The sequence below is a fragment of the Trachypithecus francoisi genome, unplaced genomic scaffold (assembly GCF_009764315.1).
Source record: "Trachypithecus francoisi isolate TF-2019V2 unplaced genomic scaffold, Tfra_2.0 Lachesis_group20, whole genome shotgun sequence".
NCBI classification, from domain to species: domain Eukaryota; kingdom Metazoa; phylum Chordata; class Mammalia; order Primates; family Cercopithecidae; genus Trachypithecus; species Trachypithecus francoisi.
In genome coordinates this window covers 68466961-68479387 of record NW_022681466.1, presented here as the reverse complement: position 1 = coordinate 68479387, position 12427 = coordinate 68466961, and the positions used below count along the sequence as shown (strand labels likewise).

General features: G+C 59.1%; 1 protein-coding gene and 1 long non-coding RNA gene across 9 annotated transcripts in view; one reads left to right on the top strand and one right to left on the bottom strand.

Annotated features, from left to right (window-relative positions):
• The first annotated feature begins 541 nt into the window (after window positions 1-541).
• On the top strand, window positions 542-5691 carry LOC117066535. The gene is made up of 4 exons (XR_004430384.1): window positions 542-781; window positions 4427-4614; window positions 4712-4878; window positions 5025-5691. It is a non-coding gene; the product is annotated as an uncharacterized LOC117066535 (long non-coding RNA).
• Window positions 5692-7180: 1489 nt separating this feature from the next.
• ATP2A3 (ATPase sarcoplasmic/endoplasmic reticulum Ca2+ transporting 3) overlaps window positions 7181-12427 on the bottom strand; it is a 38562-nt gene continuing 33315 nt past the window's right edge. For 2 of the 8 annotated variants that reach the window (XM_033185055.1, XM_033185062.1), the window contains 5 exons: window positions 12246-12363; window positions 11482-11599; window positions 11049-11121; window positions 10790-10883; window positions 7181-8746 (listed from right to left, as the gene is read on the bottom strand). In XM_033185055.1, coding sequence (XP_033040946.1) covers window positions 8309-8746; window positions 10790-10883; window positions 11049-11121; window positions 11482-11599; window positions 12246-12363 — 841 coding nt within the window. In that variant the 3' untranslated portion in view covers window positions 7181-8308. Of the gene's footprint in view, window positions 8747-10519; window positions 10590-10789; window positions 10884-11021; window positions 11122-11481; window positions 11600-12133; window positions 12364-12427 lie in introns of those variants that run through there. The other 6 variants (XM_033185056.1, XM_033185057.1, XM_033185059.1 and 3 more) reach the window with 6 other exon arrangements.

Below are 12427 nucleotides of genomic sequence, written 5' to 3'. Positions count from 1 at the left end.
GGTCAACCTCAATGCTGAGCTGGCATCTCCATCCCCCACCTCTTCTCTCCCACCATCTGTCCTGCCAGGGCCACCATCAAAGGGAGAGAGGTAGCAGGTGCCCCGACAAAGCAAGCACCACATCAGTCACTCAGTGCCATCGGGGGCCCAAGACCAGCGGAGAGAGCCTGACCTTGAGATCCCTAGCTCTGCCACTTCTTGGCTGTGGGGGCTGGGTGTCACCTCGCCTCTCCGAGCCTGCTTCCTCGTCTGTACTTTGGGGTGAATTGGGGTAATGAGGACTATTCCTTCTAGGTCGAGGCTCACAGGGGATGGGTCTCAGCAACATGGGGCAGAGAACTGAAGGCCACCATCGAGCGTGGGGCACAGCACCTCTGCTGCCCCTACCTTCCCTTCCCAACCCCAGCTCGGGCCCTGAACACAAGGGTTTGGGGTGGGCAGAGAGTCCCGCGTTAGTTCCTCAGAGCTGGAGGCTTCCCCAGCCCCACCCCTCGTTTTGAAGATGAGGAAACCAAGCTCAGAGAAGAGAAATGAGTTGCCCAGGCTCACCCGGGGTGTTACTGGAGGTTCAAGCTGGAAGCAGGGGCCTCCCTGGCCAGCCCCCACGCCCTCATTGTCCGAGCCGCCCCACCCTTAAGGCTGATAAGGAATCTTCTTCCTGGTGAGCCATGAGCTGGAAGTGCTCCAGGCAGGGAGCCAGGCCCTGGGGCTGGGCATCCCAGCAGCCTGTCTGAATAGGGGTCACCCACAGAGGGCTGCCGTGGCCCCTTCCGGCACCCAGGTCAGTCTCTGCTTGTCAAGCAGATCAGCCTCACCCCTCGCGGAGTTTCTGCTAATCCAGTGGGTGTCATGGGCTTTTCTAAAGAAAATCCAGAGATGTCGGGAGCCAGAGCTGTGGTGGCCACGTCCCTCCTTGCCTGATCCTGACCCCAGACAGCTTCTTTTCCAGCTGCCCCTGTGGCCATCGGAGTGGGAGGCACCAGGACACCGCTGCTTGTGCTGGGGAGCCGGGTGGATGCTGAGACTGTGTGGGCCATTCTGGGTCCCTTTTCAGCCACTCTTCTCTCTGACATGCACACCACGTTCTGGAGAGTGGTGGGGATAGGAGGGAAGGGTGGGAGGAAGGGAAGGAGGGAGGGAGGGAGACATAGAGGGAGGGAAGGAGGGAGAAGGAAGGGAAGGAGGGAGGGAAGGGAGGGAAGGGAGGGAAGGGAGGGAAGGGAAGGGAAGGGAGGGAAGGGAGGGAAGGGAGGGAAGGGAAGAGAGGGAGGGAGGGAGTCAAGGAAAGAGAGGGAGGAAGGAAGAGAGGGAGGAAGAAGGAAGGGAAGAGAGGGAGGAAGGAAGGGAGAGAGGGAGGGAGGGAGGAGGGAGGGAGGGGGCAGAGAGAGAGGGAAAGAAAGAGAAGGAAGGGAAGGGAAGGGAGGGAAGGGAAGAGAGGGAGGGAAGGGAGGGAGGGAGGGAAGGAAGGGAGAGAGGGAGGAAGGAAGGAAGGAAGAAGGAAGGGAGGGAAGAAGGAAGGGAGGGAGGGAAGGAGGAGAAAGGAAGGGACGGGAAGGAAGGGAAGGATGAAGGGAAGGAGGGGCAGAAGGAAGAAAGGAAGGAAGGAAGAAAGGAAGGAAGGAGGGAGGGAGGGAAGAAAGGAGGAGGGAGGAAGGAAGGAAGAAAGGAAGGAGGGAGGAAGAAGGAGGGAAGGAAGGAAAAAAGGAGGGAGGGAGGAAGGAAGAGGGAGGGAGGGGAGAGGAAGAGAGGGAGGGAAGGAAGGAAGGTCAGAAAGTTCTTCAATCTATGTCTGTTCCTCTCACACCACCACCACGTCTTCCTCCTCCTCCTCCGCCTCCTCCTTCTCCAACGAGCCACACTTGCTGACAGAGAGATTGACGGATGGGCCAACAGACTTGCTCGGACAGACTGATGGACCGACAGACTTGCTCGGACAGACGGATGGGCCAACAGACCTCCTTGGACAGATTGATGGGCCGACAGACTTGCTCGGACAGACGGATGGGCCGACAGACTTGCTCGGACAGATGGATGGGCCAACAGACTTGCTTGGAGCACACACACGTGCTTCCGTGCCAGCCTGGGCCCTGGCCCTGGCCCTGAGAAAGCGGCCTGGCCTGGAGCACCGTCTCATCGGGGGATCTTATCATAGCCAAAGTGCACCCCAGGGACTTACATTTATTTCCCTGCTGCTGATAACTCCACAAGAGCAAGACAGCCAGCTGCCGGGGTCAATGTCTCTTTCACTGGCTCTAAAATGCATCCTTCTGATCCAAGGCCTGTGATTTCTCACCCTTGGGCCCTGCCCCAGCGTCCTCAAGGACAGACACCTGCCTTTGTTCTGGGCGTTTGGGGCTGAGGTGGGCAGCGCAGAGGCCAGACCTCCACACTCTGGAGTCCGGCAGGGTTTTCCTCACAACAGCCCCATGAGGCAGGTCCTAGAGCCCGCATTTGACAGATCAGGAGACTGAGGCTGTGGGGGTGGAGTCCCTGGCCCGTGGTCACACAGTAAGTCGTTCCCTTGTCTGCTGGTGGCTGGGAAGGAGGCTCCCCAAAGTCTGAGGGCTTGGCCCCGGGCCCACTCCAAGCCTCCAGCACTTGAGAGCTGCCAGTCCTGCCTTATAAGCCCAAAGACCGGGTGGCCGGCTCGGGTACCGGGCCGGGCCTTGTAGGGAGACAGCCTTGCTGCCAAGCACTCGGCCCCAGGACAGCCTCCCCGTCCTGGCTAAATTTAGCGGCTCTGTGCAGTGTGGAGGCTGGAGGCTGGCTGGAGCCCTCAAGGGAGCAGACACGGGTTCCAACAGGTCTCCTTAGTCACTCAGGGGCCTGAGGATGCCAGGACCATACCCCAGTCCAACCCTGACACCATCTGGGCCAGAGATTCCTCTGATGCCACACAGCCCCCTAGACCCTGACTGGAGAAGGGCCCTGGGCCAGCCTGGCAGAGGCTGTCAAGGGGAGGTTGGGGGACGACCAACAGCTATGGGGAGGCCTGGGGAGTACAGCGCAGGCCCCCAGGTTTGGCATCTCCCATTGCCTGGACCTGGGCTGCTTCTCAGGCCTCTTCTATCCCCCAACTCTGGGTGTGACCTGGCTGAAGCCCCCCTCCCGTGTGTTTAAAGCGTCCCACCCTCCTGGTCCTCCGCCATCCCTCTGGATCATTTCTCTTCATCCTTGGCCTCTCTCTGCCCTAGATTAAGAGAACTCCTGGGAGGCCAGGGCTGGTAGCTCATGTCTGTAATCTTGGCACTTTGGGAGGCCGAGGCAGGAGGATTGCTTGAGCTCAGGAGTTCGAGACCAGCCTGGGCAACATAGTGAAATCCTGTCTCTATAAAATATACAGAAAAAAAAAATTAGCCAGGCATGGTGGCGCATGCGTATAGCCCCCAGCTGCTTGGGAGGCCAAGGCGAGCAGACCACCTGAGGCCAGGAGTTCAAGACTGGCCTGGCCAACATGGTGAAACCGCATCTCTACTACAAAGACAAAAATTGGCTGGGAGTGTTGGCAGGAGCCTGTAATCCCAGCTACTCGGGAGGCTGAGGCAGGAGAATTGCTTGAACCTGGGACAGGGAGATTGCAGTGAGCCGAGATTGAGCCACTGCACTCCAGCCTGGGGGATAAAGTGAAACTCAGTCTCAAGAAACAAAACAAAACAGAAAAAAAATTAGCTGGGCATGGTGGTGTATGCCCATAGTCCCCGCTACTTGAGACGCTGAGGTGGGAGGATCTCCTGAGCCTGGAGGTGGAGGCTGCAGCAAGCCGTGATCACGCTACTATACTCCAGCCTGGGTGACACAGTGAGAGCCTGTCTCAAAATAAATACATTAATTAAATAAAAATAAAGACGACTCCTGTGGGCTGGGCTAGCATGTGGCCACATCTACCTCCTCTCTGGCACTTATCTCTTTTTTTTTTTCTTTTTTTTTTTTTTTGAGATGGAGTCTCACTCTGTCACCCAGACTGGAGTGTGATGGCGCGATCTCAGTTCACTGCAACCTCCGCCTCCTGGGTTCAAGTGATTCTCCTGCCTCAGCCTCCCGAGTCGCTGGGATTACAGGTGCCCATCACCACACCTGGCTAATTTTTGTATTTTTAGTAGAGATCGGGTTTCACCATGTTGGCCAGGCTGGTCTCGAACTCCTGACCTCGTGATCTGCCCGCCAAGGCCTCCCAAAGTGCTGGGATTACAGGCGTGAGCGACAACGCCCAGTCTGTTTTTTTTTTTCTTCAAATCCAACTGTCTTGGGGTGTAATTCACATACAATAAAATGCACCCATGTTAGGCACACGGTTTGAAGAGTTTTGACAAATGCACCAGCCCCCTGCAAATCCATCAGCCTAGAACGCCCCCACCTTCCGTTTGTGGTCCATCTTTCCCCAGCACCCCCAGGCCCAGGCAGTCACTGACCCGCTTTGTCACTGCAGATTTGTGCAGCCTTGTCCAGAGCGTTCGGCAGGTGGAATCGGGCAGAAGGAGCTCCTTTTGCTCAGCCCAGCGGTTTAGGCTCCACGTGGCGGTTGCGTGCCTCGATGGTTGCTTCCTCTCGGTTGCCTGGACATACTGCAGCTTGCTTATCCTTCATCAGTTCATGGACATCCGGGGCCTAAGCTGGGTAAAGACACTGTGGACACTCGGGGGCCTTTGTGCGCATGTCCACCTTCCCTTCTCCTCCCTGCTCTGATTTTGTGCCTCCATTTCTCCTAATGCAGCCCCACCGGGGCCCCTCCCACCACTGTGAGGACTGGAGCGTGGGGTCTGAGGAGCACAGAGTCCTGGTCTCTGGAGGGGCAGGGTCCCCAGGAGGATTTTGGTAGTTGCCATTTAGAAGCGTGCCAGGGCTTGCCCTGGAATTCCCTCCTGGGTGAGCAGCTGTGAGGTAAGGAGACCTCTGTTTACCTTGGCCGCCCCATCCTGGCCTGTGGGCTCCAGGCTGTGGGCTGGACAGAGCTGGACTCAGGCCGGCCTGGGTGGGGGTGGAGGCAGCGTGGCTGGGAAGCCTAGAGCTGACCGCCTCGCCCGCAGGACCCCCAGCCCATCTGAGCCTCACACCCTGCCTGGCCACCATGATGCAAGCTAGATGCTCAGATCACCAGAGGGCCTTGGGGACGGCATGACCCGCCCATTCTGGGCCTCGGGCTCCTCATCCGTAAATGGAGCCCTAGCCCTTGCCTGGCCCATCTCCCGGGGCTGGCTGAAGACACCAGGAGATGAAGTGTATGAGAAGGTTCTGTGGTATGAGAGGTCTTACTGGTGGACCATGTGGAGGGAGGTGCCTTCTGCCTACCCTGGTTCCTGCTGTGAGCTAGGCGCCAACCCCAGGCCCCCTGCTAAGGAACCTGGGAGCTCCTGGGTTTGGGTGGGAGGGCTGCGTCCACCATCACGCTGGCATCGTGGACGTGCGATCCAAGCACCTGCACCCGGCCCTGTGCTCAAAAAGGCTCTGTGCTGGGGCCATTTCTCCTCATTCCTGGCCTCCTCCCTCTGCTCTGGATTAAGAGAATGCCTGGGGGCTGGCCCTGCCTCTCAAACACTGAGCACTTCTCCCCAGGTCCTGAGGGTTCTGAAACCACTACACTCACATGCCAGCCATGTGCCAACCCACTTCTTCTGTGGCTGCTACCTCTTTTTTTCCTTTTTAAGTCAAACTGGACTGCAGTGTAATTCACAAACAATAAAATGCACCCATTTTAAGCACACAGTTTGGTGAATTTTAATGTTCTTTTTTTTCTTTCTTTTTTTTTTTTTAAGACAGAGTCTTGCTCTGTCGCCCAGGCTGTGGCACGATCTCGGCTCCCTGCAGCCTCCACCTCCTGGGCTCAAGTGATTCTCCTGCCTCAGCCTCCCGAGTAGCTGGGACTACAGGTGCCTGCCACCACGCCCGGCTAATTTTTGTATTTCTAGTAGAGGTGGAGTTTTGCCATGTTGGCCAGGCTGGTCTTGAACTCCTGACCTCAATCATTCACCTGCCTCGGCCTCCCAAAGTGCTGGGATTACAGGCATGAGCCACCGTGCCTGGCCATAATGTTGAATGTTCTGCTGTCTTTGTAATTCTTGTCATTTTGGGTCAAAGGGCTCCAGGGTTTCATTTTGCAATGGACCCTGCAAGTTATGTAGACAATCTTGCCCCTGGCCCTGTGGGCAGGGCCTGACTCTCCTTCCCAGGACAGCTGAATGGAGGATTAGATACGAAGCCTTCATGATGGGTTTTGGCCGTGGTGACTGCCTTCCCAGAGCCCCGGCTTCCAGGAAGGCAGGGCCACCTGGGTGAGTCGGCTCACCCCAGGCAGCCTGGCAGAGGTCCCTGGGTATTGTGAGCTGAGGGAAGCCTTGGGGAGGTGGTAGGGGTGAGGTGCATCTGAGCTGGTCGTGGAAGGGCCGGTGGGGATGGGATCCCGGGATCTGAGGAGGAGAGGGAGGTGGAGCAGGAGAGCTGCAGCACCTACGGAAGAGCTGGGATTGAGGCTCCCCTGTGGGATGCAAGGGGCCCCTGAGATTCAGGCCAGGCTCAGCCCTGCCCAGGCCCAATCATGGAACTCTCCCAGCCTGTTTCCTCGGGGGTGACGTGCAGATCATAAAATGCATAAAAGGAGCCGGGCGAGGTGGCTCACGCCTGTCACCCCGACACCTTGGGAGGCCGAGGCAGGCGGATCACCTGAGGTCAGGAGTTTGACACCAGCCTGGCCAACATGGCAAAACCCCGTCTCTACTAAAAATACAAAAATTATCTGGCTGTAGTGGTGCATGCCTTCCCAGCTACTCTGGAAGCTGAGGCAGCTACTCGGGAGGTGGAAGTTGCAGTGAACTGAGATTGCACCACTGCACTCCAGCCTGGGCGACAGAGCGAGACTTCGTCTCAAATAGCTACAGAAACAAATGAAACAAAATAAAATGCATAAAAGGCCTTTGAACTTGTGCACAAATTGTCAACACTGTCCCTGTGAAGAGCAAGCATCCCGAAGCTGGGAGGCTGTGCAGGCACTGCACCTGCCGCTCGAGTGTGGCTCTCCAGAGCCTTGTCTTGGAGGCCAAGAGAACAATCCTGGTGATGTGTGAACCCCAGACCTTTGCTCAGCGTTTCCTGGACTGGGTGTGGGGAGGTGGTAGGGCCCCAGGTAGACACCCCATAGGTGGAGATGGTAGGACCACTCCCCGGGAAAACAGACGCTGAGAATCCTCTGTTCCCCCAGACACACAACCTTTATTTCTCTACCAAACAGCATGTCAGCAGGTGGGTACAGGGCCCTGCTCCTGCTAAGACCTCCCCACCTCCCCCCAGGAAAGAAGCAGAGAATCTCTGCAGGCACCAGACTCCCCGCCTCCCCCACTGTTTCTCTCACTGGCCCCCCAGAGCCTGCGAGAGGGAGGAGGGGGAGGTATGGGGGAAGACGCTACAGAACACAGAGCCCATTGGTCTGCAAGGTAGGCTGAGGGGCTTTGGATGTGGGGGACTAGGAAAGGGATGCAAGTTTTGATTTACATATAAAATCATCAGTCTGCACACTCCCTAGGAGGGGCCAAGACACAGGGACAGTCCTTGGCGCACGTTTCTGCTCTCCCTCGCTAGTTGCTGCCAAAGTAGCAAAAGCTGAGTTAAGAGACACATTCTGTCCGTCAAAGGCCATCTTCCTCTCATCTGACATGACGCGTTCCTCCAGCGGGGGCGAGGGGGAGCAGGTGCCCTTGGGGAATCAGCCATCCTTAGTGACATCCTTTCGGCTCATGGGTGTCGTGCGGAGGGGGCAAGGAGTGTGGCCAAGACTCCAGGAGAGCCCACCAGGCTCAGAGGCCCCCAGCTGTGCAGACAGTGCGGCAGCCGCACCCTGGGTTGGTAGAAGGGCGCCACGGTCAGGAACCTGAGGATGTCAGGGGTCTCAGGTACCAGGGACGCAGGTGGCGAGTTGGACCTGTGCATGGCAGACGGGGCGGCAGTGTGACCCTGAGCGTCTCCTGCTCTCAGGACGGGGAACCCTGAGTCCAGGAGGCGAGCGGGGCTGAGGCAGGTCAACTAGGCTTTCCCAACTTGTCTCCCGGGAAAAGGCATCCTCGCTCTGCCCCTCCTCCTGGCTCCTTGTGTCGGTCTCTCTAACCCTTCACCCCCCCGGGCCCTGCACATATAAACAGAAGCAGCCTCAAGCTCTCAGAAGCCGACTTTGTGGAAGCAGAGCGGAGTGGAGGGGGCTGCCCGCTCTCGCTGTACACAGCTGGGCCCAGATGGCCCCTTCTGATCCCCCAGGGCTGACCCAGTCCCAGACCAGGCACGAAGGGACGGGTCGGAGCCGGTAAGACGGACCCCCAGGAGTCCTCCGTCAGTGCAGAGGCACCAGCCACCAAGGGAAGGTCCAGCTTCCAAGCAAGGGGGAGCAAGCTCCAGGCAGACTCGTGATGTGGGGGTGGAGGGACCCCGGATCTCTGGGTGTGCTGCCAGCTCTGGCTACTTGGCTGCCCCCTCCCAGCCTGCAGTTCCTGGGCCAGAGCTGCAGAGCGGGGAACTTCCCAGGAGAGTCCAAGAGACAGGAATTACAGAGCTCCCAGGCCAGAAGGAAGTGGGGACAGAGACCCCAGGACGGGGCCTGGGGATGGCCGTTCTGGCCTCGGGCCTGTCCTCTATCCGGCGGGAACTGGTGGGAAGTGGGCGAGTGTGGCGGCAGGGGTGGGGGCGGAGGCGAATGCATGGACACCATCAGTCTGAGGTACACACCGGAGACTCCACTCCGTTCCCAGCGCTCACTTCTGGCTCTTTTTTTCTGGAAGAAAAACCCAAGAGCGTGTTAAGATGTATGCATAAGGGCACACATCCAGGCAGGTTCCTTCCAGCCCCTTCCCAGCCCCTTCCAACCTCCACTTCTCCCAGGACAGCCCCAGGCTCCCATGGCCTCCCTTACTCCAGACCTCAGTCTACCCCAGCCCCACCAGACGCCCCACGCGGCAGCCAGGATCTTGCTCTGCAGGACACATCCCTGCAACGTCCCCCACACCTCCTTCTCTCCGCTGTTCCATCAACGCCCCCAAACCCTCCAGTACACACTCCCCGGGTTTTCATTTTGGGGAGTCACTACCCACCACTGTAAGGTTCAGACACCAGGCTCATCCTTGCTTCTCTTACCCATCACACACACCCAGGCTCGATTTCGCCCAAATTGTGAGATCTCATCTCTCCCGCTGCCCTCCCCCACCAGGACTCAAGGCCTGCTGCTCTGCCCCCAGCCCCAGTCTTACCTTCCCATCATCCTTCTGCCCCTAGCATCAAGCAAAAGCCCAAATCCAGTCCCAACACCCCATTTCATGGTTCCTCACTGTCCTCAGAGTAAACTCTAAGCCCGCCTGTAACCTCCCAGATCTGTCCCCCGCCAGCCACCACAGCCCAGCCCCCAGGCCTCCCCTGATAGCTGCTCAGCCACACCTGGGCAGAGCCAGGAGGTAGGGCAAGAGGACTGCCCCCAGCCCCCAGGCCTGACCCAGGAGCCAAACTTCTCCCTAGGACACATCCCTCCTAAATGACATAAATCATGGGGAAGCCACAAGCATCGGGCTTCAGAAAAACTTCCCTAAAAGGCCACCCGGCTGGCTCGGGAGCACAAAGGGTCCTGCTCTCACCCCCGCTCCGTCTGGCTTTAGGAGGCCCCAGGGACTGCAGCGGCGCTGGGCAGGGCTGTCTGGGCTTCCAGCGAGCACATTCCTTGGGGTGCCTCCACCCCACCCCTCAGATGGAGCTGCAGGTACCCAGCCTGTGTCCGTCCTCCAGCAGCCAGGCACCACCTTTCCAAGCCAAACTTCACAGGAGCCACCACCAACATCTCAAGGAGGTGGAGGTGGAGGTGCTGCTGGGGCCAGCTCCCCGGGGCCAGCGCTCTGCCTGCTCCCCAGGTCTGTTCAATGCTGCTCGTCCACCTCCTGGTGTTAGTCTCACCCCCTCTTTTTGGGGGAGGGTGGGGGACGGAGTCTCACTCTGCCCCCTGGCTGGAGTGCAGTGGCTCAATCTCAGCTCACTGCAACCTCTGCCTCCCAAGTTCAAGCGATTCTACAGCCTCAGCCTCGTGAGTAGCTGGGATGACAGGCACCTGCCACCACGGCCAGCTAATTTTTGTATTTTTAGTAGAGACGGAGTTTTCCCATGTTGGCCAGGCTGGTCTTGAACTCCTGACTCAGGTGATCCTCCCACCTCAGCCTCCCAAAGTGCTGGGATGACAGGCGTGAGCCATTGTGTCCGGCCCGTTAGTCTCACCCCCTCTTGCCTGTCCTCCATGGTTGACACAGTCCCGCGTTGTCCTTACACTCCTCCCATGCTTCCCCACTGCCCTGAGGACAGTGTCCAGGGTCTCTACCTTGGCACTCAGGGCCCTTTGCCCCTCCCCCGGACCTCACCCCCTCTGCCCTCCACTCTGAATGTCAGCATCTGTGCTCACCCAGCCCTGTTCCACTAGGTTCAATCCTATTCTTTCCAACCACTGCTTTAACCTCAAAGCCTCGAGAAACTCCTCCCCCTCACTCCCGGCAGGCTGGCCTTGCTGAGTGCCCACCTGCACCCTCAATGCAGTCCCTACACGTGTCTGGCCACTCCCTGGACAGGCCAGTTCCCTTGCTCAGTCCCTAGGGAATGACAGACGTGTGATCTATTTATAGTCCCTCCACCCCCTCCCCTGGGGCACATTCCTGCCAGAGGTGGCCCCCAATGACCCAGCTGCCCCAATGCAGGCCTCAGTCACTGCCCAGCCCAACCTAGGCCCCCGGCACAGCAGTCCAGCCACACGGCCACTGCCTCTGCGTAAATCCCCAGAACAGGAGCTCACCCCGGCTTCCTCCCTCTCTGAGCAGCTCTGACAGCGAGATGATGCTGTGTGCCTGGCCCTTGGAGGTTCAGAATCACCCACTCTCAGAATCCACCTGGCAGAGGCAGGTAGATGGACCCCAGGTCCCAGCCCACTTCTCTCTAGCCTGACACCTGCCATCCTGTCCTCTCCACTCCAGGGTTAAGGCAGACCCAGAGCTGTGAGCTCAGAAACAACGCTCCCCTTGACCCACCCACAAGGTGACACCAAAGAGGCCAACCCGGTGTGGTCTGGGGTCCAAGAGGCGGTCATCGGCTGCCTACTCCAGGCCTGCGAGACTGTCCTGAGAATGCCTGGATAAAGACAGGCCAGGTGCAGAGGGGTCAGAGGCCGAGGCCCAGAAGAGCACACAGTGCCCTGGCCATGTAGGGAGTGGCAGGTGAACACAGTGAGGCAGTGTGGCTGGAGAGGTGCTTCCATTGCTGGCCCAGGACCCTTGCAGTGCAAGACCCTGCAGACACCTTGGGTCCCGGTCACCAGAGTCCCTTCATGCCCTCCACTTGGAGATCCAAGAATGCCTCCGCCGGTGCAGACACAGAGGCTCTGCCCACCGCACCCAGAGCGTCCGCTGCAGCCCAGGAGCAGCGGTGGGTGGGGAGGCAGGCTGGAGGTGGGTGGGCAGCAGAGTGGGTGGGAGGGGGCCTCCCACTCACCGTCCACGTGGTTCCGGGACAGGTACTTGAAGGCCTCATCCAGCAGGATGACAGGCAGAGATATCTGGAGCACCACCACCCACTGGCGCCCGCTCAGTGGGGTCACCTGGAAAATGAGCTGGCGGGGAGGGGAAGGGAGGTTTGGTGAAAGGAAGGACTGGCTGTCCCGTGCCTCAGCCGTCCACCGGCCTTACCCCCCTGGGCTCTGACGGACTCTTATCCCCCTGGGCTCTGACGGATTCTTATCCCTCTGGGCTCTGATGGACTCTTACCCCTTGGGCTCTGACGGACTCTTATCCCTCTGGGCTCTGACGGACTCTTATCCCTCTGGGCTCTGACGGACTCTTACCCCCCTGGGCTCTGACGGACTTTTCGTGAACACTCCTAAGAACCTCCTGGATGTACCCCCCGATCTTTGTCCACTCAGCTTCCTCTGCCTCAAGGGCCCTCCCCTGCCCTTGCCCACTGGGCCAACTCCCATCCATACTGTTGGGAGGCGGAAGGATTCTGCCCCGGGAAAGCTCGTCCTTCCTTCCACCCCAGCCTGGGCACAGTCCCTTCAGCAGGGGGTTCCCCCTCTGTCATCCCCCAGGTCTGGGAGCTCCTGAAGGTAGGGCCACATCTGGAGGTGGTGGCTGGCCAGACCCCTCACCTCCCTCTCCTCCAGGTAGTTTCCATTGCAGGGGGGCCAGAGGGGCCCAGCGACCAGCCTAGGGCCTGTGATGTCCAGGGACCAGGGCAGTGGGACAGACGGGGTGACTCACAGGCAGGGGCGGCACGAGCAGGATGAGGAAGTGCAGGGCCATGGACATGGCCACAGCCGTCAACAGCCAGGGGTTCATCCAGGGCGGCATCCGAAGCAGCGACTGGTTCTCCGAGACGCTGCCAAGGCACAGGGAGCTCCCCTTAGGCTGGGGTGCAGGGAGGCCCTGCCACGGGAACCCAC